This window comes from Spea bombifrons, chromosome 4, assembly GCF_027358695.1.
Source record: "Spea bombifrons isolate aSpeBom1 chromosome 4, aSpeBom1.2.pri, whole genome shotgun sequence".
In the NCBI taxonomy this organism is placed as follows: Eukaryota; Metazoa; Chordata; class Amphibia; order Anura; family Pelobatidae; genus Spea; species Spea bombifrons.
Genome location: NC_071090.1, coordinates 112,335,741 through 112,363,679, shown reverse-complemented (window position 1 = coordinate 112,363,679; position 27,939 = coordinate 112,335,741). Strand labels below are relative to the sequence as shown.

The 27,939-nt window shown below is 50.1% G+C and overlaps 1 protein-coding gene across 1 annotated transcript; it reads left to right on the top strand.

Moving 5' to 3' along the window:
- Window positions 1–351: 351 nt before the first annotated feature.
- Window positions 352–24,027, top strand: EPHB4 (EPH receptor B4). Its single transcript, XM_053464205.1, has 16 exons — window positions 352–613; window positions 14,042–14,112; window positions 14,987–15,665; window positions 16,927–17,082; window positions 17,369–17,698; window positions 17,815–17,948; window positions 18,319–18,481; window positions 18,680–18,782; window positions 18,870–18,934; window positions 19,843–19,956; window positions 20,069–20,316; window positions 21,354–21,569; window positions 21,698–21,847; window positions 22,558–22,754; window positions 23,340–23,495; window positions 23,642–24,027. The coding sequence occupies exons 1-16, from the start codon at window positions 562–564 to the stop codon at window positions 23,748–23,750; spliced, it is 2,943 nt and encodes a 980-aa protein (XP_053320180.1). The 5' UTR covers window positions 352–561; the 3' UTR covers window positions 23,751–24,027.
- Window positions 24,028–27,939: the final 3,912 nt, after the last annotated feature.

Genomic DNA, 27,939 nt, shown 5'->3' with positions numbered 1-27,939 from the left:
TGTGCAGAGAGTTTTGCTGGGATGGATGAGAGGCTGCGCTGAGATCTCGCAAACTTTTTCCATCGCACCCCGCAATCTGCCCGCTCCCCCTGCAGGGCCCCGGCTCCGTCTGTCTGGACCTCCTAACACCCAGGGGCCCCTGCCGACCCTCCTGCGGGGTGGGTGGCTGCTGCCTTTGTCTTCCCTGCGCTGGGGGTCGGGTTTCCTAGTTACCCCACCACACACCTAGAGGCAACTTTCTGCTGTACTCCCCCCCCCCAGCACGGGCACTCGGAGGGGCCGGGAGCCCGCACCGCAGAGCTGCTGACCGGGGGCCGGGGTTTCCCAGGGATTCCTTCTGGCATCGCGGAGCCCCGGGGGCCGCTGGAACCTTTGGGGGCTCTCTGGATCAAGGACCCCCGCAGTAGGACTGGAAGACGTGGGGGTCCCCGCGGGAAGTCGGGGGTCTCGCAGTGCATGGCTGCGGGGTTGGGACCTGGAAGAGCCGGGATTTGTGTGACTTTGGGGCCCCCGCAGGAGGCCTGAAATCTGGGGTTCGCTCGCTGGGTTCTCTTTGTCTTTATGGATCTCCGGCTGCTTCTGCTCTGGATCCCCCTCTCTCTGGCTCTAGAAGGTGAGGTCATACAGAGGGGCGCCTGGCTGGGGGTAATACAGAGGGGCACCTGGCTGGGGGTAATACAGAGGGGCACCTGGCTGGGGGTAATACAGAGGGGCGCCTGGCTGGGGGTCATACAGAGGGGCGCCTGGCTGGGGGTAATACAGAGGGGCACCTGGCTGGGGGTAATACAGAGGGGTGTCTGGCTGGGGGTAATACAGAGGGGCGCCTGGCTGGGGGTAATACAGAGGGGTGTCTGGCTGGGGGTAATACAGAGGGGCACCTGGCTGGGGGTAATACCGAGGGGTGTCTGGCTGGGGGTAATACAGAGGGGTGTCTGGCTGGGGGTAATACAGAGGGGCACCTGGCTGGGGGTAATACAGAGGGGTGTCTGGCTGGGGGTAATACAGAGGGGTGTCTGGCTGGGGGTAATACAGAGGGGCGTCTGGCTGGGGGTAATACAGAGGGGCACCTGGCTGGGGGTAATACAGAGGGGCGTCTGGCTGGGGGTAATACAGAGGGGCGCCTGGCTGGGGGTAATACAGAGGGGCGTCTGGCTGGGGGTAATACAGAGGGGCGCCTGGCTGGGGGTAATACAGAGGGGCGCCTGGCTGGGGGTAATACAGAGGGGTGTCTGGCTGGGGGTAATACAGAGGGGCACCTGGCTGGGGGTAATACAGAGGGGCGTCTGGCTGGGGGTAATACCGAGGGGTGTCTGGCTGGGGGTAATACAGAGGGGCACCTGGCTGGGGGTAATACAGAGGGGCGTCTGGCTGGGGGTAATACCGAGGGGTGTCTGGCTGGGGGTAATACAGAGGGGCACCTGGCTGGGGGTAATACAGAGGGGCGCCTGGCTGGGGGTAATACAGAGGGGCGTCTGGCTGGGGGTAATACAGAGGGGTGTCTGGCTGGGGGTAATACAGAGGGGCGTCTGGCTGGGGGTAATACAGAGGGGTATTAAGCTGTGTTGATGCCCGCGGGGTCCTCGTTGGATTTGTTACTGAATTATATATCATGTAAATATTTGTGTCAATTTTATTGAACTGTTTATAAACTGAGTGTGAGTGCTGTGTGTGCTGTGTGTGTGCGTGAATGCTGTGTGTGCTGTGCTGTGTGTGAATGCTGTGTGTGTGTGAGAGAGAGAGTGCTGTGTGTGTGAGTGCTGTGTGAGAGTGCTGTGTGTGTGTGTGAGTGCTGTGTGTGTGTGAGAGAGTGCTGTGTGTGTGAGTGCTGTGTGTTCTGAGTTTTGTCTGTGATGTGTATGTTGTGTGTGTCTTTTTGTATGTTCTGCGTGTGTATGTTGTGTGTGTCTTTTTGTATGTTCTGCGTGTGTATGTTGTGTGTCCTTTGTGTGTGTTGTCTGTTCAGTGTATGTTCTCTATGTGTTTTGCGTGTCTGTGATGTGTATGCTGTGTATGATCAGTCAGACCCAAGGACATGCAATTCGACATGTGGGTAACACACCAGGGGCCGGGAAAATGTGATTTTATCCTATAACCTCAACATTCATCTACAAATGTGACTGAGGGGCAGTTTCTGGGGCCCCTGGGCTGTTTGAGGAGATGGGATCTTGGGTCCATGTTTGAAGCAGGGGCCCCTGGGCTGTTTGAGGAGATGGGATCTGGGGTCCATGTTTGAAGCAGGGGCCCCTGGGCTGTTTGAGGAGATGGGATCTTGGGTCCATGTTTGAAGCAGGGGCCCCTGGGCTGTTTGAGGAGATGGGATCTTGGGTCCATGTTTGATGCAGGAGCCCCTGGGCTGTTTGAGGAGATGGGATCTTGGGTCCATGTTTGAAGCAGGGGCCCCTGGGCTGTTTGAGGAGATGGGATCTTGGGTCCATGTTTGAAGCAGGGGCCCCTGGGCTGTTTGAGGAGATGGGATCTGGGGTCCATTTTTGAAGCAGGGGATGTTGGGGCTCCTGGGCTGTGTGACAGGGCTTCAGGGATGCGTTTCGGTGGGTGATTTCTGGGGCCCATGGGCAGTGTTTAGGGGTAGATTCTGGGGCCCCTGGAAGCCTGTGTCATTTTCACCGTTGGGGTTAAATCTTACTTGTTTTTGTGTTTCTGTAAGTTTTGGTAAATAAGGTATAGAATATATATATATCCCCCGCCCCCCTCGGGGTATACGGGGCACCCTCGCTGCGCAGGCCTGACCCCAGCCGCCCCAGCCATCGGCCTATCACCCTGTCAGTGAATGAGCTGGATTATCACCTGCTAATACGCCGGTTCTGCGTGGAACCCTATAGATTATGCCCAGGGGCGAGACTGGACTACGACTACCCCAATGCGCACACGGGGTCAGTGTACCCTCACGGACACGCTAACCCCTACGCACCCGCCATCCACACCTTACACGCCCCATACGTACCGTGTATACCGTATTCTCCCAAATGACCCATTTCCGGGACACACAAGACTCCCCACACACTCAGACACTATATATACCGGGATATATATATATATGTGTGTGTATATATATATATACGTCCCAGTACCCTATAGGTTAGCTACATCCACTAAAATTACCACAGGTTACCTGTAATCAGATGCAGTCCCCTGAATATGCTCCAGTACTATAGGTTCGCTGCGTGCAGATATTATTACCTGTATATATACTATCCTATAGGTATGAGGACAATGTTTTCTCTATATGTTCTTGTAATGTATGGAGTAGCTGCATGCCTGCATTGTTTCCTTTATATGTTCTAGTTAGATATATGTAGATGTTATGATTTATATATGTTCTAGTAACCCATAGATTAGCTATATGTAGGTGTAATTACCTGTAGATATATGTTCTAGGACCCTGTAGGTAAGCTATATGTAGATGTTATTACCTATATAAGTTATGGTACCCTATACATTAGCTATATTCAGATGTTGTTACAAAAGATGTTCTAGCGCAGGCGTTATTACCTATTCATGTTCTGGTGCTGATGCAGACGTTATATAAATGTCCTAGGACCCTGTAGGTAAGCTATATTTATATATTGCTTATATGTGTCCTTGCACCCTATAGGTTAGCTATGTAAATATTATTACTATAGGTTGGCCACCTGCTGGCATTATTACCCGAGGAAAACCCTTCCACTATCTGCGCATGCAGCCTTCCCAGACTGCTGCCTTCCTTATATCCGTTCTATACCCCCCCCCGGCCGTCAGACACCTCCTGCTCAGGATCTTCCTACCTTACTCCCTGTGCCCCCCCGTCTTCAGATTCCCCTGTACGTTCCTGTAATCCCCCCTCAGGTTCCCCTATACGTTCCTGTGCTCCCCCCTCACGCTCCCCTATACGTTCCTGTGCTCCCCCCTCAGGTTCCCCTATACGTTCCTGTGCTCCCCCCTCACGCTCCCTTATACCTCCCTCCCAGGTTCCCTGTGCCTCCCTGAGCTTCCCCCTAAATTTCCCATATACGTTCCTGAGTTCTCCCCCCCCCCGGCTCTCCTATACCCCCCCCTTTACCCGTACACTTTTTATGGGTCTGTTTTCCACTCTCAGGAACGGCAGCTCTTTCTGCTGATGTTTTGGGTGAAGTGTAAGCTCTGCAGCCCAGTCCTCCCAGAGTACGAAGCTATTTATATCCTGGATACAAAACCCTCCTTTTAAACAATGGCTGCCTCTCCTCACCCCGGCATCCTGTCTCCCCCTCCCTTCCGCTCCCTTTCCTCTCCCCCTTCTCTTTCATCTCCCCTTTCACTTTCCTCTCTCTCTCTCTCTCTCTCTCTCCAGTTCTTCTCTCTTTCCCTCCTTTTCCCCCCATAGGGCTCCCCATCCCCCCGACCCGTTACTTTCTCTGGAAGATCTTCTCTATAAACAATTGGCCCTCGCGTTCTGCCCCCTCCCAGCCCCAGGTGGCTAATTACAGGGTATGAAGGGTGGAGGGTCATATACGATTACATTGGGGACCAACCTCTGCAGAGGTGTGTGAGAGGAGGCCGCCTGCGCTGTACCCGTGTGTCGTGGTGTAGTAGTGTGTGCCTGCGCTATATATCTGTGTATATGTGTAGTAGTGTGTGCCTGCGCTATATATCTGTGTATATGTGTAGTAGTGTGTGTCTGTGCTGTGTATATGTGTCGTGGTGTAGCAGTGTGTGTCCACGCTGTGTATATGTGTCGTGGTGTAGTAGTGTGTGTCTGCGCTTGTTATATGTGTTGTGGTGTAGTAGTGTGTACCTGCGCTGTGTATATGTGTCGTGGTGTAGGAGTGTGTGTCTGCGCTGTGTATATGTGTCGTGGTGTAGGAGTGTGTGTCTGCGCTGTGTATATGTGTTGTGGTGTAGTAGTGTGTACCTACGCTTTATATCTGTGTCGTGGTGTAGTAGTGTGTGCCTGCGCTTTACCTGCGTGTTGTGGTGTAGTAGTGTGTGCCTGCGCTGTATATCTGTGTGTCGTGTAGTAGTGTGTGCCTGCGCTGTACCTGCGTGTTGTGGTGTAGTAGTGTGTGTCTGCGCTGTACATGCATTTTGTGGTGTAGTAGTGTGTGTCTGCGCTGTGTATACGTGTTGTGGTGTAGTAGTGTGTGCCTGCGCTGTACCTGCGTGTTGTGGTGTAGTAGTGTGTGTCTGCACTGTGTTTATGTGTAGTAGTGTGTGTCTGCGCTGTGTATATGTGTCGTGGCGTAGTAGTGTGTGCCTGCGCTGTATATCTGTGTCGTGGTGTAGTAGTGTGTGAGGGGGAAGCTGGTACTGCCGCTATTCCATGCCCCCGTCCGGTTGTTCCGTGGCCTGACTCCCCCCGTCTGGTTGTTCCGTGGCTGTCCGGTTGTTCTGTGGCCTCCCCTGCCGTCCTCGTTGCCCGCGGTCTCCCCTGCCGTCCTCGTTGCCCGCGGTCTCCCCTCCCGTCCTCGTTGCCCGCGGTCTCCCCTGCCGTCCTCGTTGCCCGCGGTCTCCCCTGCCGTCCTCGTTGCCCGCGGTCTCCCCTGCCGTCCTCGTTGCCCGCGGTCTCCCCTGCCGTCGTCGTTGCCCGCGGTCTCCCCTGCCGTCCTCGTTGCCCGCGGTCTCCCCTGCCGTCCTCGTTGCCCGCGGTCTCCCCTGCCGTCCTCGTTGCCCGCGGTCTCCCCTGCCGTCCTCGTTGCCCGCGGTCTCCCCTGCCGTCCTCGTTGCCCGCGGTCTCCCCTGCCGTCCTCGTTGCCCGCGGTCTCCCCTGCCGTCCTCGTTGCCCGCGGTCTCCCCTGCCGTCCTCGTTGCCCGCGGTCTCCCCTGCCGTCCTCGTTGCCCGCGGTCTCCCCTCCCGTCCTCGTTGCCCGCGGTCTCCCCTGCCGTCCTCGTTGCCCGCGGTCTCCCCTGCCGTCCTCGTTGCCCGCGGTCTCCCCTGCCGTCCTCGTTGCCCGCGGTCTCCCCTGCCGTCGTCGTTGCCCGCGGTCTCCCCTGCCGTCCTCGTTGCCCGCGGTCTCCCCTGCCGTCCTCGTTGCCCGCGGTCTCCCCTGCCGTCCTCGTTGCCCGCGGTCTCCCCTGCCGTCCTCGTTGCCCGCGGTCTCCCCTGCCGTCCTCGTTGCCCGCGGTCTCCCCTGCCGTCCTCGTTGCCCGCGGTCTCCCCTGCCGTCCTCGTTGCCCGCGGTCTCCCCTGCCGTCCTCGTTGCCCGCGGTCTCCCCTGCCGTCCTCGTTGCCCGCGGTCTCCCCTGCCGTCCTCGTTGCCCGCGGTCTCCCCTGCCGTCCTCGTTGCCCGCGGTCTCCCGTGTCTCTGGAGTGTTGAGACACATTCGGGGACAGTCGGTTAGTTGTCACATTTTTCGTGTCACGTGCGGCTCAGACACTGAAAGGGTTAATCGTTCCATAAAGTGAATAATGGAGAGGAAGCGGCTGCAGAATAATAGGATCTGCAGACAATGGGAGCCGGGGCCCGGCCGTGGCCCCTCAGGAAGGACGTTCCCAAAGCCGCGGCTACACATCGCCTTGTCCGGTCATACCCATCACGGGAATGCAGGGCGATCTACCCGTGGCTGACCCATGCATGTTTAAATTGTATTAGCCTCTACCACCTCTGCTGGGAGGCTGTTCCACTTTATCGTCTACCCTCTCAGTAAAGTAAAACTGAACTGTCTCCTGAATGTCAATATCCTCCTGGAGATGGGGGGGTCTCCAGATATGCCCCCAATACTGGAGGGGAGGCCTGACCTGAACCACCCTCATCCTGCCCCTAATGCCCCTGGTGGCTTTTTCCACGGCTCATACCCATTAAGCATCCGTGAGCTTCAGCACCAGCTCAGGTGTCTTCTATTAATTTATACAGCTGTTTCCATGGCAACTGCTGCCCACATATACAGTAGCGCTGTCAGTTCTCTGTGATTCTGGTTGTCGTTTCTCCTTTCCTTCTCAGTGTGGAGATTTATTTATATGCGCCTATTCTTAGTATTATTATATATTTTTAGATATTTATTATTATAGTAGTATTATTATATAGTATTATAGTATTATTATTATTATATATTTATTATTATAGTAGTATTATTATTATATATTATATTATTATTATATATTTTTATATATTTATTATTATAGTAGTATTATTATTATTATATATTATAGTATTATTATTATATCTTTTTATATATTTATTATTATAGTAGTATTATATATTATAGTATTATTATTATAATATATTATTATAGTATTATATCTTTTTATAGTATTATTATTATATATTTTTAGATATTTATTATTATAGTAGTATTATTATATATTATTATAGTAGTATTATTATTATATATTATATTATTATTATATCTTTTTATATATTATTATAGTAGTATTATTATTATATATTATTATTGTATTATTATTATAATATATTATATTATTATATTATATATATTTATATTATTATTATTATATATTTTTAGATATTATTATAGTAGTATTATTATATATTATTATAGTATTATTATTATAATATATTATATTATTATTATATATTTTTAGATATTATTATAGTAGTATTATTATTATAGTATTATTATTATAATATATTATATTATTATTATTATATATTATTATAGTAGTATTATTATTATAATATATTATTATTATAGTATTATTATTATATATTTTTAGATATTTATTATTATAGTAGTATTATATATTATTATATTATTATTATTATATATTATATTATTATTATATCTGTTTATATATTTATTATTATAGTAGTATTATTATTATAATATAATATTATTATATTATTATTATATATTTTTAGATATTTATTATTATAGTAGTATTATATATTATTATATTATTATTATTATATATTATATTATTATTATATCTGTTTATATATTTATTATTATAGTATTATTATTATAATATATTATATTATTATTATTATTATATATTATTATAGTAGTATTATATATTATTATATTATTATTATTATATATTATATTATTATTATATCTGTTTATATATTTATTATTATAGTAGTATTATTATTATAATATATTATTATTATAGTATTATTATATATTTTTAGATATTTATTATTATAGTAGTATTATATATTATTATATTATTATTATTATATATTATATTATTATTATATCTGTTTATATATTTATTATTATAGTAGTATTATTATATATTTTTATAGTAATATTATTATTATAGTATTATTATTATTATATATTATGGTATCATTATTGGAATTATATAATTTATCAACAATTGCTCTGAGTATTCTTGTGTATGTGTATATATATATATATATATATATAAATGCACACATACATATACACACATACACACATACATACACACAGCATATTCTCTTTGCTGGGTATATATAGTGTGTGTGTGTCACTGTATGTATGTATATATGTATGTATATATATAATGTGTATATATCACACACACATGCATAATATGTATTTATATTATATTTTGATTTGTTCACCTACTTTATATATGAATTGATTATTTTGGGTGAGGTTTGGAACTATTTCTATATTTAGCACAAATACTTATTATACTTATATATTTTTATTTCATTTTGTTTATCTTCCTCTGCTGCCTATAATCTGCCCCCCCCTCCATCTCCACTTACCCTCCAGGGGAATGGAAGGCATTCCTGTTTATAAATTCATGTCTGTCTGATGGGGGGGGGCAGACATACACCCCGGGGCAGTATGACTCTCACAGGTAACCAGACTCTTTATTACCCCGACTCATACCTGCACAGTCACCTGTTCACCCCGCCTTCAACTTAAAGAGAAAGTAATACAGTCATATATCCCCCAGCGCCGTATACAGTGATATAACCCCCAGTGCTGTATACAGTAATATAACCCCCAGCGCTGTATACAGTAATATACCCCCCCAGCGCTGTATACAGTAATATAACCCCCATCGCTGTATACAGTAATATAACCCCCAACGCTGTATACAGTAATATAACCCCCCGCGCTGTATACAGTAATATAACCCCCAGCGCTGTATACAGTAATATAACCCCCAGCGCTGTATACAGTAATAACCCCCAGCGCTGTATACAGTAATATAACCCCCCGGCGCTGTATACAGTAATAACCCCCAGCGCTGTATACAGTAATATAACCCCCCGGCGCTGTATACAGTAATACCCCCCAGCGCTGTATACAGTAATATAATCCCCCAGCGCTGTATACAGTAACATAACCCCCAGCGCTGTATAAAGTAATATAACCCCCAGCGCTGTATACAGTAATATAACCCCCAGCACTGTATACAGTAATATAACCCCCCAGCGCTGTATACAGTAATATAACCCCCAGCACTGTATACAGTAATATAACCCCCAGCGCTGTATACAGTAATAACCCCCAGCGCTGTATACAGTAATATAACCCCCAGCGCTGTATACAGTAATATAACCCCCAACGCTGTATACAGTAATATAACCCCCAGCGCTGTATACAGTAATATAACCCCCAGCGCTGTATACAGTAATATAACCCCCAGCGCTGTATACAGTAATATAACCCCCAGCGCTGTATACAGTAATATAACCCCCCAGCACTGTATACAGTAATATAACCCCCAGCGCTGTATACAGTAATATAACCCCCAGCGCTGTATACAGTAATATAACCCCCCAGCGCTGTATACAGTAATATAACCCCCAGCGCTGTATACACTAATATAACCCCCAGCGCTGTATACAGTAATATAACCCCCAGCGCTGTATACAGTAATATAACCCCCCAGCGCTGTATACAGTAATATAACCCCCCAGCACTGTATACAGTAATATAACCCCCAGCGCTGTATACAGTAATATAACCCCCAGCGCTGTATACAGTAATATAACCCCCCAGCGCTGTATACAGTAATATAACCCCCAGCGCTGTATACAGTAATATAACCCCCAGCGCTGTATACAGTAATATAACCCCCAGCGCTGTATACAGTAATATAACCCCCAGCGCTGTATACAGTAATATAACCCCCAGCGCTGTATACAGTAATGTCGGTTGGTGACAGAAATCTGTTTTTATCTCCTTTTGTCCCAATAAACTCCCTTTATCTGCAGACCTGGAGCCGCCGTTGCTGTCAGTCATGTGATATTTTGGGTGAATTTCCCGGGTCAAACCCCACACTGAGCTGACGCTTTATGGCGATGCTAATGAAGTCCTTTCATTATTCAGAGAGTCCGGCCGGGTGATTAAGCTCCTATCACTCCCAGCTATCTTACTTTTAGAAGTAGTATTAGCAGGAGCCGATTCTCCCTCCCCGGATTGTGAAGCCCCCGCCGTTCGCTCTCCGGATCTCCTTGAGGACGTGGAATAGGGTGACCCCGCCGGCCGCGTTTCCCGGGCCCGCTGCTGGCCGCGCAGGTTTAATTAGTAACCGAATAACCGGCTGTAATCATTAAGCTGCAGGCTGAGCCGGCCGCGAGCTTCACTCACACCTAAAAGCCTCTGCCCCAGGGGCAACTTTCTCCGTCAGAAGTCCTGTCATTTGCCCTCCCTGCCTATTCATTCACATGAAGGCAGGAAATGCGACACCCGACAGAGGGGGTTTTCAGGAAACTTTGCTAGATTTTGATTTAACAAAAAATGAGATAAGTTTATATTATATATATATATTTATTATTATTATTATTTTATATAGCGCCATCAAATTCCATAGCGCTGTACAATTTATATATAAATTTTACCCTCCTGAGGCTTTTAATATTTTCTTTCCATCCCATAATAGGCCCCGGCTCTCCATTTTCATTGGCTGCTCGGCTTGCATCCTTTATGATAGCCGGTTTTGCCGCCGGTGCAGAAGCGGTGACGCCATGTACCCCTGCCGGGGGGGAACTCTGCGGGGGAAGGGGCAGGTTCTGTGGGATGTGGGGTAAATTCTGCCTGTTTTGGCTGCGTGAGGGGTAAGAGTTTTCAAAATAGAAACAAAGGGGCAGCTTTTCATCCCTTATGGGGACCCTCGGGGTATTCGGATCCAAGAAAGGAAATACCCCGAGTGTTGATGATGTAATAGTTGGGGGGTCTTGACGCAGCCGGGGGCAGTTATAGGCAGGAAGGGGGGCAGCGGAGCGTTGCGGCTGCAGTTTCCCGTGTGAAGTGTCAGCTCTGTGGAACTAGTTAAAGTGACTGCTCCTCCGCAAACAATGGGGGCAGCCGTTAAAGCTGTTATTACCCCGGGGGCTGCTGCGTTAAGTTTAATTAGAATGGCGGGAGATTAGCCGCTTGATGAAGACGTGTTAATGAGAGGAAGTGGCTTTATATACTGGGGCTTTTATAATCTGCCCTCCGCTTTGATCCGGAGCCTCTAATGACGCCTTTGTCTGCCTCTCTCTACCTGGAATTATCTCCCGACCCACAATCCACCACGAGGGGCAATAAAAAGGAACCTGTGGCTTATATTAATACCCAGGATAAAGGCTGCTGGTGTTTATATAAGAAAGGTGTGAGTCATACCTGCCGAGTGTCCCGTCTTTCCAGTCCCTCTCACAAATCCCTGGGCCCCTCTTTTCTAAAAGTGCCTCTCACCGGGCATTTTTGTAAATATATTACCCCCTAGAGTGATTGGGTGAACCTGATCATTCTGAAACCTCTAGGGCTGGTGCAGTGTATACAGACCCCGTAACCTCTAGGGCTGGTGCGGTGTATACAGACCCCGTAACCTCTAGGACTGGTGCTGTGAATACAGAGCCCGTAACCTCTAGGACTTGTGCGGTATATACAGAGCCCGTAACCTCTAGGACCGGTGCGGTATATGCAGAGCCCGTAACCTCTAGGGCTGGTGCGGTATATACAGAGCCTGTAACCTCTAGGGCTGGTGCGGTATATACAGAGCCTGTAACCTCTGGGGCTGGTGCGGTATATACAGAGCCTGTAACCTCTGGGGCTGGTGCGGTATATACAGAGCCTGTAACCTCTAGGACTGGTGCGGTGTATACAGAGCCCATAACCTCTAGGACTTGTGCGGTATATACAGAGCCCGTAACCTCTAGGACCGGTGCGGTATATACAGAGCCCGTAACCTCTAGGACTGGTGCAGTGTATGCTGAGCCTGTAACCTCTAGGGCTGGTGCGGTGTATGCTGAGCCTGTAACCTCTAGGACTGGAAGTAGGGTACAGCAGCAGCCGTGTACCACACATACGTGGTGCATGTTGCGTGTCTGAGTCTGTCCCACGGTTCTCATGCTTCCCTCTCTCTCATGCCCCCGGGGCAGTTCTCTCACTGTCTGCCAAGCCTGTAATTACCCCTCCCCCTCCCTCCCCAGGCACCTGGAAGCAGACACACCCTGTGCCCTGTCATCTCCCGTGTCTGCCCCATGAGCCCATTCCGTGTGACTAACGTGTGGCGTGAACACATGGTGCATGCGTGGGCATATGTACATAGAGCAGGATGCGTGTGAGGTGCACCTTCCCTGCTGGGGGTTGGCCGAGACTTCTGTTAGTGGCCGTTTTACCCCAGGGGGGCAAAGTCACAGCTGTCGCCTGCAGGAGATGCGGGCACACGTGGAGTCTGAGCCGTGACGCGCAGGCACACCGGGGTTGGCTGCCATCCTACCTGATAAGACTTACCCCCCACACCTGGTCCGTGTGAGCAGAGAGATAACACTACCCCCGGTGCCCTCGTCTCCGACTCCCGAGACGCACAGGCGCTCAAAAGTCAATATTTACCCTCAAATAATATCCGAGATTTCCATTAGTTACCAGGAGAGCGCGGTGCCAGCCACACACACACTACACCACCACGTATACACAGCGCCAGCCACACACACACTACACCACGTATACACAGTGCCAGCCACACACACACTACACCACGTATACACAGCGCCTGCCACACACACACTACACCACGTATACACAGCGACAGCCATACACACTATACCACGTATATACAGCGCCAGCCACACACACTACACCACGTATACACAGCGCCAGCCACACACACACTACACCACGTATACACAGCGCCAGCCACACACACATACTGCACCACGTATACACAGCGCCAGCCACACACACTACACCACGTATACACAGCGCCAGCCACACACACACTACACCACGTATACACAGCGCCAGCCACACACACACTACACCACGTATACACAGCGCCAGCCACACACTACAACACCACGTATACACAGCGCCAGCCACACACACACTACACCACGTATACACAGTGCCAGCCACACACACACTACACCACGTATACACAGCGCCTGCCACACACACACTACACCACGTATACACAGCGACAGCCATACACACTATACCACGTATATACAGCGCCAGCCACACACACTACACCACGTATACACAGCGCCAGCCACACACACACTACACCACGTATACACAGCGCCAGCCACACACACACTACACCACGTATACACAGCGCCAGCCACACACACACACACACACACACTACACCACGTATACACAGCGCCAGCCACACACACACTACACCACGTATAAACAGCGCCAGCCACACACACTACACCACGTATACACAGCGCCAGCCACACACACACTACACCACGTATACACAGCGCCAGCCACACACACATACTGCACCACGTATACACAGCGCCAGCCACACACACACTACACCACGTATACACAGCGCCAGCCACACACACACACACACTACACCACGTATACACGTTTTGATTTATAAAGCTGTTTCCTGCTGTTTCTATACACATTATTGGGGCTTTTAGGGCTGTAGAACCCTGCGATACCCTCGGGGGGGAGGGAAGAGTGGTACAAGGAAAGGGAAAAGGAACATTTTGGGAGGGAAGATGGGCATCGGGGGAGAAAAGAGGGATATTAGGAGGAGGTACTGGCCACACTAAACTGTGACACTTGGCAGGCACGCTGTTGGCGGTTATGGGGACAGTAATGCGGTGTCGCACACACGCCCCGTGATATGTTGGCGCTGGTGTTGGCCGTGTTTTCCGCGCATGCTTTATGCGAGTAATCGATTAATGTGTCTTCTGTATCCCAACAGTCACCCTAATGAACACCAAACAGGAGACGTCGGACCTTAAATGGACAGTTTATCCCAAAGCGGACGGACAGGTAACCGCTTCCAGCGGGGCTTCCTGTCCTTTTTTTCACCTACTTCCTGGTTTCTGTACACGTCCCTTTGCTTCCTGGCCTGGAACTTCCTGTCAGACACTGAAGTAAATCTCAGTTAATTGGGACATAATATGGCGCTGAAGTCATGACTCATGATGTCATGCACAGACTTACATTATGTTACATCACACTCGGGTGTCACATCCTGCGATTCCTGCCCCTGAGGGGCAATCCCATTAGTCTCATTAGTCCCAGCTTCAAGATTGTCGCGGCCTCAGTTGGAGGCAGTGCAGGAATTCATGAGCGGTGGCCATCATTTGTGGCAATTTTTTTTAACTATACATCTTCCCCGTTATTCATACAATTCACAGGAAATTTCCTGCCCGTTTTCCTGGTTGGATCGCACCATTCGATAACCAACTTCCTGTCTTTCACGGTTCATTCCTAATCAGCGTGCTCTATAACTTCCTGTTTCCTTTCTAGCTTCTTGGTTTTTTTTCTCAGCTTCCTGGAATGAATGGTCTTCTTCATGTGGATCTCGTCTAACTTCCTAATTATCGCTTTCCGTTTCCTGTTAATCTAGCGCCTCCTGATGGCCGTTGAGCTCCTTTTTTCCCACTAATCTTGGACTCCTCTTTCTCTCACCCACCTCTAACCCCGGGAATGATGCTCCATGTCTAAGTCCACGCTGGGCTCACCGGCTTCCTCCCTCCAGGAGCGGCACCATGTCTGGTTCTTCTGCTTCTTCCTCCTAAACTCTCCCTTCTTCTTCCTGCGGGTGGATAGCGCTCATGGCTGCTTCCTGCCATCGGCTCATAACCGGCTTTCGTTCTGTTCTCACCTCTCTCTTCCCCCCCCCCTTCCCTCCTTGTAGTGGGATGAGACGTCCGGCTTGGACGAGGAGATGACACCCGTCCGTACTTACGAAATATGTAAAGTCAACCTCCCTGGACAGAACAACTGGCTGCGCACCAACTACATCCGCCGCAGTCCTGCCCGCTACGTCTATGTTGAGATAACCTTCACGGTGGTGGAGTGCGCATCCCTCGAACATGCTGGGAGATCCTGCAAGGAGACCTTTAACCTCTACTACTACCAGTCTTCTACCGATTTGGCCAACGACCACTTTCCTCCTTGGTTGGAGAACCCATGGGTCAAGGTGGACACCGTAGCTGCCGACTTCCTGGGGCGACCTGGTGGACGAGGTGTCTCGGCACGGCCCAACGTGAAGACTCTGAGGATAGGCCCTCTCACCGGGGCCGGCTTCTACCTGGCGTTCCAGGACCAAGGGGCTTGTATGGCTCTGTTGGCCGTTCGTGTCTTTTACCGGCTGTGTCCCGCTGTGGTCGCCTCGCTGGCAAGGTTTCCCGGTACCGTGTCGGAGGGTTTGGTGGTATCAGCGGAGGGAAGTTGTGTAGAAGGAGCAGAAGGCTCCTTGGGAAGGCGTCCCACCATGTACTGTCGGGAAGACGGGGAGTGGGCGAAGCCGGCGGCCGGAGAGTGCGTCTGTGTGGCCGGGAGAGAGGAGAAAGACGGACGGACCAAGTGCATGGGTAAGAGGGCCGGACGGGTTAATGGGGACAGGGGACGTGCTCTAAACACTAGAGACGGGTCAGTACAAACCCATTATGTGTTGCTGTGCGTCTTCATACAGAGAGTGGCCGACCGTCAGAGAGTCCTCTCCTCCGTGTGACTGTTTCTTAAATTAATCTAAAGGCTTCAGGTGATCGCCCCGCTCCGTGGAAACGGTCCGGAGGGGCCAGAGGGGGGTATTGGGGGGGGCTTGGGTTCAGTCAGGCTAGACGGGGAACAGAATCATAGACTGTGGCGGTGGAGGGGAACCGTTGGGCCCGTGTGCTCTGCCTCTCTTTCTAAGGTTTAGGGGACGGGTCTGTGTGGGTCTCCTGCCCCCATGTGCCCCCTTCTCAGTGTTAGAGGGAGGGGGAGGGGGTCTCTGCTCAGAGGTGTCACAGACAAAAGAGCAGGAATGTCAGGTATGTGGGGGGGGTGAGGGACATGAAAGGGGATACAGGAGGGGGAAGTAAAGTGAATATAATACCCTCTCCTCTGTGAAGTAATGCCCTTAACCCTTCACTACCCAGACTATGCAGTCATTCAGTTAACCCTTTACTTCCTCTGCCAAAAAATAATTTCCTAGAGGAGAGAGAGGGGGGATGGGAGAGACATTTAAACACATAAAGGGCAGGAGGGAATTTATTTCAAAGGAGGAGAAAAGTTAGAGAGCGGAATCTCACACTAGAGAGTCAGAGACTGAGATGGAATGCAAGGAAGTTTTACTTTACTGAGAGGGTGGTAGATAATAGGAACAGCCTCCCAGCAGAAGTGGGGGAAGCATAGGCTCCTGAGTTAGCTGATTATGGTTTGAGGAAGCGATGGGCGTAGGTGGGAGCAGTGATGGCAGATTCTGCCCCTGCCAGGCAGTTAGCGGGTTGTTGCCTCTCGCTGGTGTAATTCTTATTGCAGTAAAGTTGCAGCATCTGGATATCCAGTAACCCCTTCACAGCTGGAGCCAGGCACGGGGTTCCTGTAATCGGAGGAGTGGATAGGGGGAGAGGTGGGGGTGGGGGTTTCACTCTTTGAAACGGATTTAATTTATACCAGAAACTAAAGGGCAGTTTTATTCTTTCATAAGAAAGAGCTTGTTGTGTTACTCTCCGTAAGAGCGGCTGCACTATTATCACCTGGCCCTCGGAGCCCCCCAGCAATGTATGGGAGCTCACCCCTTACTGACAGTACGACAGCTGTCCCAAAGAGCTTACAATTCATCATCTGTCCGTCCCTTTCTTTCTACAGCTTGCCCGGTTGGAACCTTTAAGCCCGACGTGGGGGAGATGCCCTGCCAGCCATGCCCCCTTAACAGCCATTCCTCTGCCCCTGGCGCCACAGTGTGTGGGTGTAAACTGGGGTATTACCGGGCTCCTGGGGATGCCCCCACCGCCCCGTGCAGCAGTAAGTACTCACCCCGCATCCCCTTCGCACCGCGGTCTTACCCCGCGGACATCATCCCCCTCTGTATCATTCTACCCCCTCATGTCTTTATACCCCTCTCACTGACCCCTTGCGTGTGTTTGTACCCCTTTCACTACCCCCAGAACCTTCCTGCCTCTCATTTTATCCCTTCAGCCTGTTTACTCAGTAATGGACCCCTTATTACCACCCTCAGACCCTTTCCCTCGGCTTTTATACCCCTGATATCTGCCCCCCAGGTGCTTACACCCCTCTCGCTCTCTCCCAGCTCCTCCCTCCGCTCCGCGCAGCATCGTCGCTCATGTGAACGGTTCTACGGCAGACTTGGATTGGAGCGAACCACTCGACTCTGGTGGACGGGGGGACCTGTACTATGAGGTTCAGTGCATGGAATGCGCCGGGGGAGGGCCATGCTCCCCTTGCACCCGCCTCTCTTTTTTCCCCCGCCCTAACAGACTGGTGGAGCGCAAGCTACGTGTGTCTGGGCTACGTCCACGCGTGACCTACAATTTCCGCGTGCTGGCGCTGAACGGAGTGACGGAACGCAGCGGTGTTGGAGCCATGGGGGAGGAATTGAACGTCACCACTAATCGTGATGGTGAGAAGATGGGTGGGGGTGGGTGGAGGATGAACACATACACAGAGTATTATATACAGTTTATTTGCAATGTGGGTTCCTCGGGGGCGGAGCTCTAACCTTGTCTGTTTCTCCAGTGCCTCTTCCGGTGACCGGCATCCAGCAGACGGCTGCGTCTGAGAACTCCCTAACCCTGCGGTGGATCCCTCCACAGCCCCCCAGCCTCTCCAGGGGCAATATCCTGGACTATGAGGTCAAATACTATGAGAAGGTGAGGAGCTGGGGAGGGTGACAGTGAACTGGGCCATGGGGGGTGCAGCTGGGGGCACTCGGGGGCACCTACTTGTAGCTTTCAGTTCTGTTCTGCTTGTTTCTACCCAGCGCATGCTAGTATGGGGGTATTTTTATTTTGCTTGTTGTACTATTGGAGTCCGTCGTCCTCAGATTTATTGGCAGCATCAGGGATGTTCCTGTCCAGTGCTATTCAATTCCGGGAACTGCCCCGGATGGGGGTATTGGCTCTTGTTGGGGTGACATTGGACGTTTGGAGAGCTTCTCCTCCGCCTGTCGGCACAAAGCAACGAACATGCGCTGTCTAAGGTGTCTCCCGTGTTTTCTGATTATGCCGTTTGCCCCCGCAGGACCAGGAAAAGCCCCTTATGATGTTCCTGAAAACCACGGGCAGCGAGGCTCACCTGGTGGGACTACGTGCCGGGGCTGTGTACGTGGTGCAGGTGCGGGCGAGGACCGAGGCCGGGTACGGAGCCTTCAGCGGGGACACCCTCTTCCAAACCCTGTCACAAGGTGAGGACCGGCCGGAGAGCTTGTCAGGAAGAGCCTGATGTGTCCTGTATAGAGCTGGTAACGGCCGGGCGCTCAGTGCTGGGTGGCTGTCATGAGATATTATCACAGACTGCTTCTGGGCCCCATCTCCTGCCCCTGACGGTGCAGAACTTTGTGGGGTGCTGCCGGTACCCGGTATTAACCTCTATCTCCTTTCAGACCCAGAGAGGGCGCAGCCCCAGGTGGGGTTAATTGCCGGTACGGCCGGCGTGGGCATCATCCTCGTCATAGCTGTCATTATAGTCGCCGTGGTGTGTGTCCGGTGAGTACCGTGTGCCAGATACCCTCTTATACCCGTAATATACCCCATAAAAGACCAGTGATGACCCCGTGCATCTGCCCCCTACAGGAAACATGGAGTTAACAAGGACAGCGAGTATTGTGACAAACCCCCCCAGTATCTCATCGGACACAGTGAGTATAACTAATTACCCCTCCCCCATAATAACCAAAACTTCCCTGCTCCATCTAATAACCGACCCCCCCCTCCATCTAATAACTAACCGACCCCCCCTCCATCTAATAACTAACTGACCCCCCCCCCTCCATCTAATAACAACTCCCCCAGCTCTTTAATAGCGGATCACTCTCCCTCCCCCTCTCATTATTAACTGATCACTTGCCCCTTCCCTTTAGTAACCAATCACTCTAATAAGTGATCACCCCCCCTGTTATAACAGATCCCCCCTTGCTATAATAAAATATAATTGCCCCTCCATCCAATAACCGATCCTCCCCCCTCCATCTAATAACCGATTCCCCCATCTAATAACCGACTCCCCCTCCATCTAATAACCGATTTCCCCCCTCCATCTAATAACCGATTCCCCCCCTCCATCTAATAACCGATTCCCCCATCTAATAACCGATTCCCCCCCTCATGTAATAACCGATCCTCCCCCCTCCATCTAATAACCGATCCTCCCCCCTCCATCTAATAACCGATTCCCCCATCTAATAACCGACTCCTCCCTCCATCTAATAACCGACCCCCCCCTCCATCTAATAACCGACCCCCCCTCCATCTAATAACCGATTCCCCCCCTCCATCTAATAACCGATTCCCCCCGTCCATCTAATAACCGATTCCCCCCCTCCATCTAATAACCGATTCCCCATCTAATAACCGATTCCCCCCCTCCATCTAATAACCGATTCCCCCCCCTCATGTAATAACCGATCCTCCCCCCTCCATCTAATAACCGATCCTCCCCCCTCCATCTAATAACCGACCCCCCCATCTACTAACCGATTCCCCCCATCTAATAACAGACCCCCCGTCTCTAACGCCAGCTGATTGCCGTATGGCTCCCATGTTTCAGGCACCAAGCTGTACATCGATCCTTTCACCTACGAGGATCCCAACGAGGCCGTCCGGGAATTCGCGAAGGAGATCGACGTGTCCTACGTGAAGATCGAAGAGGTCATCGGGGCGGGTGAGCGGAGGGGGCTACGGGCGGCTTTGGGGGGGGCGGGAGGAGGGGTCAGAATGTTGGGAGGCGGGGAGTATTATGTACCCCTTTTTAATGCCACATTAACCCCTTGTAGGTGAATTTGGGGAGGTGTGCCGTGGGCGCCTCAAGGTTCCAGGGAAGAAGGAAAACTACGTGGCCATCAAAACCCTAAAGGGCGGCTACACGGAGCGTCAGCGGCGGGAATTCCTCAGCGAGGCCAGCATCATGGGGCAATTCCAGCATCCCAACATTATCCACTTAGAGGGGGTAATCACCAACAACTGCCCCGTCATGATCATCACAGAGTACATGGAGAACGGCGCTCTCGACTCGTTTCTCAGGGTGAGTCTGCGCATGGACGCGCCCGGATAAACAGCGCCGTATTTAACGGAGTCAGGCCGTTGCCATAGAACCTGCACAATCTCACATTTTGGGCAATTAGCGGGGGTGGGGGTAGAAATCCTGCATCTTACATGTAACCCGATCCGGGCGTCAGCGCGTTTCCAGCTCCGGGCCTTCCAGCTCCGGGCCCAGATCTCCCGCTCGCTAAAACTTTTTGTTCGTTGTAACAAAGCCGCGGCCGCCACAAAATCTGAGCCTTTTTATCTATTTTTAACACAAACAATGATGCCGCTAAATCCCACCCCTGCCGTGAGGCTCGGATTTTCTGCCCAGTCCTGCTTCATGAAAAGGCTGACCGCGACGCTTAATAATCGCTTTTTTGGTGATTGTTAAAATATTGCATTTTGCTAAAAATCTGAGCTTCTGAACTTTTTTTTTTTTACTCGCCAAGTACGACGACAGCAAAAAGAAATCGATTCATTTCAGTTTAAACAATTACTTTGTGAGCGTGATGGGGTTGTGTGGTTTATATAAAAACATAAAAAAAAATGGAAATGTAAATAATAAAAAAAATGGGGTCCGAAATTTTTTTTATTTGACGCCCCCCCCAGTAAAGACCCAGTTTTGAAAAGAATTCTAAAAACTTTAGCATTCCCGGCAAAAATGATGAATAAGACAACATTTATCGGGTTGTTTATTATAAAATTCAGCAGAATAGGTGGGATAGCAGTGACTGTTTGCGTTACACCCCCCCGCTTGCCTGCATTCTCTCAGGGGCCCTCGGCGGCCCTCGGTAACAGTGTTTGTTTTACCGGACCGGAGACCACGTTCATCAATATTTACCATAATATTTAAATCGCAAGCCCTGCCTGCCGCGTGGCGCCGATTGCTTGCGTGAAACCAGCGTGCCGAGCGCCTGTGCCGGTGACGAACGTGGGGGGGGGGCAGTTACTGTGTCCCTGCCCTAGATGCCCCATTGAAATGTTTTGTTTTTATTAAAAATGACTATTTTGTGTATTTGCTCTTCTATCGCGCAGCAAAACGACGGGCAGTTCACCCCCATCCAGCTGGTGGGCATGCTACGCGGAATCGCCTCCGGCATGCGCTATCTGTCCGAGATGAACTACGTCCACCGGGACCTGGCGGCGCGCAACATCCTGGTGAACAGCAACTTGGTCTGCAAAGTATCCGACTTCGGACTCTCCCGGTTTCTCCAAGAAGGATCCACGGACCCCACGTACACGTCCTGCCTGGTGAGTGGATGGGTGGGAGCGGCTGAGGCGGGGAGGGACCTGATGGACGTACGGAGAAGAACAAGGACCGGATGGTGGGGTGGGATTTAGGATGAGTCTGCTCCTCACACTTCTGTTGTAACCCTCAGGGGGGTAAAATTCCCATACGATGGACAGCCCCTGAAGCAATCGCCTTCCGAAAATTTACCTCCGCCAGCGACGTCTGGGGGTACGGAATCGTCATGTGGGAAGTCATGTCCTTCGGAGAACGGCCCTACTGGGACATGTCCAACCAGGACGTACGTATTGGCCAGTAAAGCTCTTTGTATGATGCATGCCGGTGGAGCATGTGACCCCCGACGCGCTCTTCTCTCCACCGGTGCTCCGCGACCATCTCTTCATACACTGCATGTCAGCGGAGCGCGTGACCCCCGGGGTGACCCCGACGCGCTCTTCTCTCCGCCGGTGCTCTGCGACCATCTCTTCATGCACTGCATGTCAGCGGAGCGCGTGACCCCGACGCGCTCTTCTCTCCGCCGGTGCTCTGCGACGATCTCTTGATACACTGCATGTCAGCGGAGCGCGTGACCCCCAGGGTGACCCCGACGCGCTCTTCTCTCCGCCGGTGCTCCGCAATCATCTCTTCATACACTGCATGTCAGCGGTGCGCGTGACCCCCGGGGTGACCCCGACGCGCTCTTCTCTCCGCCGGTGCTCCGCAATCAAATTTTCATACACTGCATGTCAGCGGAGCGCGTGACCCCCGGGGTGACCCCGACGCGCTCTTCTCTCCGCCGGTGCTCCGCAATCATCTCTTCATACACTGCATGTCAGCGGAGCGCGTGACCCCGGGGTGACCCCGACGCGCTCTTCTCTCCGCCGGTGCTCCGCAATCATCTCTTCATACACTGCATGTCAGCGGAGCGCGTGACCCCCGAGGTGACCCCCAACGCGCTCTTCTCTCCGCCGGTGCTCTGCGACCGTCTCACCCGTTTACTCTGTTTTGTAGGTGATTAACGCCATAGAGCAGGATTACCGTCTCCCGGCGCCCCCCGACTGCCCGTCAGCGCTACACCAGCTAATGTTGGACTGTTGGCAGAGAGATCGAGCGGCCCGGCCGCGTTTCTCAGAAATCGTCAGCTCTTTGGACAAGCTGATCCGTAACCCGGCCAGCCTGAAGATCACGGCGGCACGGGAGCAGCACGGGTGAGGGAATCGGCAGGGAGGGTCATGGGATGATGTCTGGGCTCGGGGGGGGGGGGGGGGGGGGCTGTTCAAGCACAAGTAAAGTGAGTGTACAATTGAGGTGCTGCTATGGCAACAGAGATGCGTCACACTTCCTGTTATTCCTCCTTTTATTTCGTTATCTCTCCCTTGTTATATTGTTTTATATAGCGCCGTCATGACGTGAACCCTGTTCTAGCGGTACAGCTCGGTAGTGTAAGGGTTAACCTGCCTCTGTCCCGGTGGTGTATGGGGCATGCAGTGCAAATTAGGACTGCCAGGGGGCAAAGGTCAGCGGAGGGGGGTATCCTTGACCCAGGGAGTGCAGTGGGGGGAGGGGAAGAGAAAAGAGCCATTGTCAGGGGAATGAGTCCCTCTGTACAAATACTCTAAAAGCCCCCCCCATTGTCTTATCTGCCACCTTATCATCTGTCTGCCCCCTAGTCCTCCCATTCCTTCCTATTCTCCCACAATGCCCCTCATTACCCCCAGGCTCTGTATTAACCCTTTCCCGGCCCTGGTCTCTTCGCCTCTGTGGTTGACGTGGCTCCCCCGCTTTCTCCACAGGACTTCGCAGCCCCTCCTCGACCAGCGCACTCCTCACTACTCCTCCTTCGCCACGGTGGGCGAGTGGCTTCAGGCCATCAAGATGGGGAGATACGAGGAGGGATTCCGCAGCGCCGGGTTCACCACGTTCGGCAGAGTTCGCCAGATAACGGCAGAGTAAGTCTATAAAAAGGGGTGGCGGGGGGCAAAACGGACAACGGGCAGGGAGGGTTTGGGGCATTAAGGGCGGCCGGAGAATGGGGGAAGAAACTCGTGGTATCCGCAAACACCTGGCCCTTTCTCACCGCGTCTCCTCTCCGCAGAGATCTCCTCCGCATGGGAGTGACGCTCGCCGGTCACCAGAAGAAGATCCTCTCCAGTCTCCAGCAGATCCTCCCAGCTGACAAGGCCTCGGCGGGCCCCTGTTACTGAATCTACCCCCCGCGCCAACGGACTGCAGACCCCCCGGCCGCGGACCCCCGGCAGGCGGAGACATTGCAGTTGTGCGCAGTGCATTGACACGGTATATAAACGTGTAGATACAGATCAGGGCTGTGCACACGCGTGTCCGCACCGCTCTCAGCCCGACACACAACATGCATAGCACTGTGAAGACCCCGGATCCATAGCCCTGTACAGAATGTATATACACACATCGTCAAGAGCTCGTTTTTTGTTGCATTTTTATATTAAATTATTTGATAATAAACCGACTGCGAAAAACTCTTCCGACACCAGACGTGTAAATCGCAGAGTATACAATCAGAGGGTATCACCGACACCAGACGTGTAAATCACAGAGTATACAATCAGAGGGTATCACCGACACCAGACATGAAAATCGCAGAGTATACAATCAGAGCGTATCACCGACACCAGACGTGCAAATCACAGAGTATACAATCAGAGCGTATCACCGACACCAGACGTGCAAATCACAGGGTATACAATCAGAGCGTATCACCGACACCAGACGTGTAAATCAGAGTATACAATCAGCGTATCACCGACACCAAACGTGTAAATCAGAGTATCCAATCAGAGCGTATCACCGACACCAGACATGTAAATCACAGAGTATACAATCAGAGGGTATCACCGACACCAGACATGAAAATCACAGGGTATACAATCAGAGCGTATCACCGGCACCAGACGTGTAAATCACAGAGTATACAATCAGAGGGTATCACCGACACCAGACGTGTAAATCACAGAGCATACAATCAGCGTATCACCGACACCAAACGTGTAAATCAGAGTATCCAATCAGAGCGTATCACCGACACCAGACGTGTAAATCACAGAGTATACAATCAGAGGGTATCACCGACACCAGACGTGTAAATCACAGAGTATACAATCAGAGGGTATCACCGACACCAGACGTGTAAATCACAGAGTATACAATCAGAGCGTATCACCGACACCAGACGTGTAAATCACAGAGCATACAATCAGCGTATCACCGACACCAAACGTGTAAATCAGAGTATCCAATCAGAGCGTATCACCGACACCAGACGTGTAAATCACAGAGTATACAATCAGAGGGTATCACCGACACCAGACGTGTAAATCACAGAGTATACAATCAGAGGGTATCACCGACACCAGACGTGTAAATCACAGAGTATACAATCAGAGCGTATCACCGACACCAGACGTGTAAATCACAGAGTATACAATCAGAGCGTACCACCGACACCAGACATGAAAATCACAGGGTATCCAATCAGAGCGTATCACCGACACCAGACGTGTAAATCACAGAGTATACAATCAGAGCGTATCACCGACACCAGACGTGCAAATCACAGGGTATACAATCAGAGCGTATCACCGACACCAGACGTGTAAATCACAGAGTATACAATCAGAGCGTATCACCGACACCAGACGTGTAAATCAGAGTATCCAATCAGAGCGTATCACCGACACCAGACGTGTAAATCACAGAGTATACAATCAGAGGGTATCACCGACACCAGACGTGTAAATCACAGAGTATACAATCAGAGGGTATCACCGACACCAGACGTGTAAATCACAGAGTATACAATCAGAGCGTATCACCGACACCAGACGTGTAAATCACAGAGTATACAATCAGAGCGTACCACCGACACCAGACATGAAAATCACAGAGTATACAATCAGAGCGTATCACCGACACCAGACGTGCAAATCACAGGGTATACAATCAGAGCGTATCACCGACACCAGACGTGTAAATCACAGAGTATACAATCAGAGCGTATCACCGACACCAGACGTGTAAATCAGAGTATACAATCAGAGGGTATCACCAACACCAGACGTGTAAATCACAGAGTATACAATCAGAGGGTATCACCGACACCAGACATGTAAATCACACAGTATACAATCAGAGGGTATCACCGGCACCAGATGTGTAAATCACAGAGTATACAATCAGAGGGTATCACCGACACCAGACGTGTAAATCACAGAGTATCCAATCAGAGCGTATCACCGACACCAGACGTGTAAATCACAGAGTATATAATCAGAGGGTATCACCGACACCAGACGTGTAAATCACAGAGTATACAATCAGAGCGTATCACCGACACCAGACGTGTAAATCACAGAGTATACAATCAGAGGGTATCACCGACACCAGACATGAAAATCACAGGGTATACAATCAGAGCGTATCACCGACACCAGACATGAAAATCAGAGTATACAATCAGAGCGTATCACCGACACCAGACGTGTAAATCACAGAGTATACAATCAGAGCGTATCACCGACACCAGACGTGTAAATCACAGAGCATACAATCAGCGTATCACCGACACCAGACGTGTAAATCACAGAGTATACAATCAGAGCGTATCACCGACACCAGACGTGTAAATCACAGAGTATACAATCAGAGCGTATCACCGACACCAGACGTGTAAATCACACAGTATACAATCAGAGGGTATCACCGGCACCAGACGTGTAAATCACACAGTATACAATCAGAGGGTATCACCGACACCAGACGTGTAAATCACAGAGTATACAATCAGAGCGTATCACCGACACCAGACGTGTAAATCACAGAGTATACAATCAGAGCGTATCACCGACACCAGACATGTAAATCACAGAGTATACAATCAGAGGGTATCACCGACACCAGACGTGTAAATCACAGAGTATACAATCAGAGGGTATCACCAACACCAGACGTGTAAATCACAGAGTATACAATCAGAGGGTATCCCACTACTGACACCAGCGCTGTGTGTGTAAATCACGGGGTATCAAAAACCTGACACCAGCAATATCCTACTCCTAACACCGGTATCCAGCTCCTGACACTCGTGCTGTTTGTGTAAATCACCGGATTTATCACTTTTTTTTCACTAGTGCTGTTCGTGTAAATCACCGGATTTATCACTTTTTTTCACTAGTGCTCTTTGTAAATCACCGGATTTATCACTTTTTTCACTAGTGCTGTTCGTGTAAATCACCGGATTTATCACTTTTTCCACTAGAGCTGTTCATGTAAATCACCGGATTTATCACTTTTTTCACTAGTGCTCTTTGTAAATCACCGGATTTATCACTTTTTTTCACGAGTGCTCTTTGTAAATCACCGGATTTATCACTTTTTTCCACTAGTGCTGTTCGTGTAAATCACCGGATTTATCACTTTTTTTCACTAGTGCTCTTTGTAAATCACCGTATTTATCACTTTTTTTCACTAGTGCTCTTTGTAAATCACCGGATTTATCACTTTTTTCACTAGTGCTCTTTGTAAATCACCGGATTTATCACTTTTTTCACTAGTGCTCTTTGTAAATCACCGGATTTATCACTTTTTTCACTCGTGCTCTTTGTAAATCACCAGATTTATCACTTTTTCACTCGTGCTCTTTGTAAATCACCAGATTTATCACTTTTTTCACTAGTGCTGTTCATGTAAATCACCGGATTTATCACTTTTTTCACTAGAGCTATTTGTAAATCACCGGATTTATCACTTTTTTCACTAGTGCTGTTCGTGTAAATCACCGGATTTATCACTTTTTTCACTAGTGCTCTTTGTAACTCACCGGATTTATCACTTTTTTTTCCACTTGTGCTCTTTGTAAATCACCGGATTTATCACTTTTTTCACTAGTGCTGTTCGTGTAAATCACCGGATTTTATCACTTTTTTCACTAGTGCTCTTTGTAAATCACCGGATTTATCACCGGTGCTCTCCGGTTCATGTCCTCGGATCGGCTCGTACTTCGAGACACAGAAGTTGAACTCGTGCGATGCAGACATAAAATCGTGTCACTCGTCTGTCTTCCCATAAAGAGACAGCGTCATTTAAATTCAGGGCTGTCCGCAGGGGCCGCAGGTGGCCTCATCAAGCATTCGCCGTGCCCCGGGCTGCTTTTGGCCAAACATTTACCGAGTAATTACCGAGGCGCACTAAGTGCTTCACTCAGTACTCAGCGAGATCTCCTCTTAACCCGATGAGTAACGTCCCGCGCAGAATATGGCGCCCTCCGGCACTGCACACATAACCCCGCCGAGCTCACGCACATTAACCCTCTCCGCCAGGTATTTCCCGTCTCAGTCCTCCCCGGTGAGGAAATGATGAACC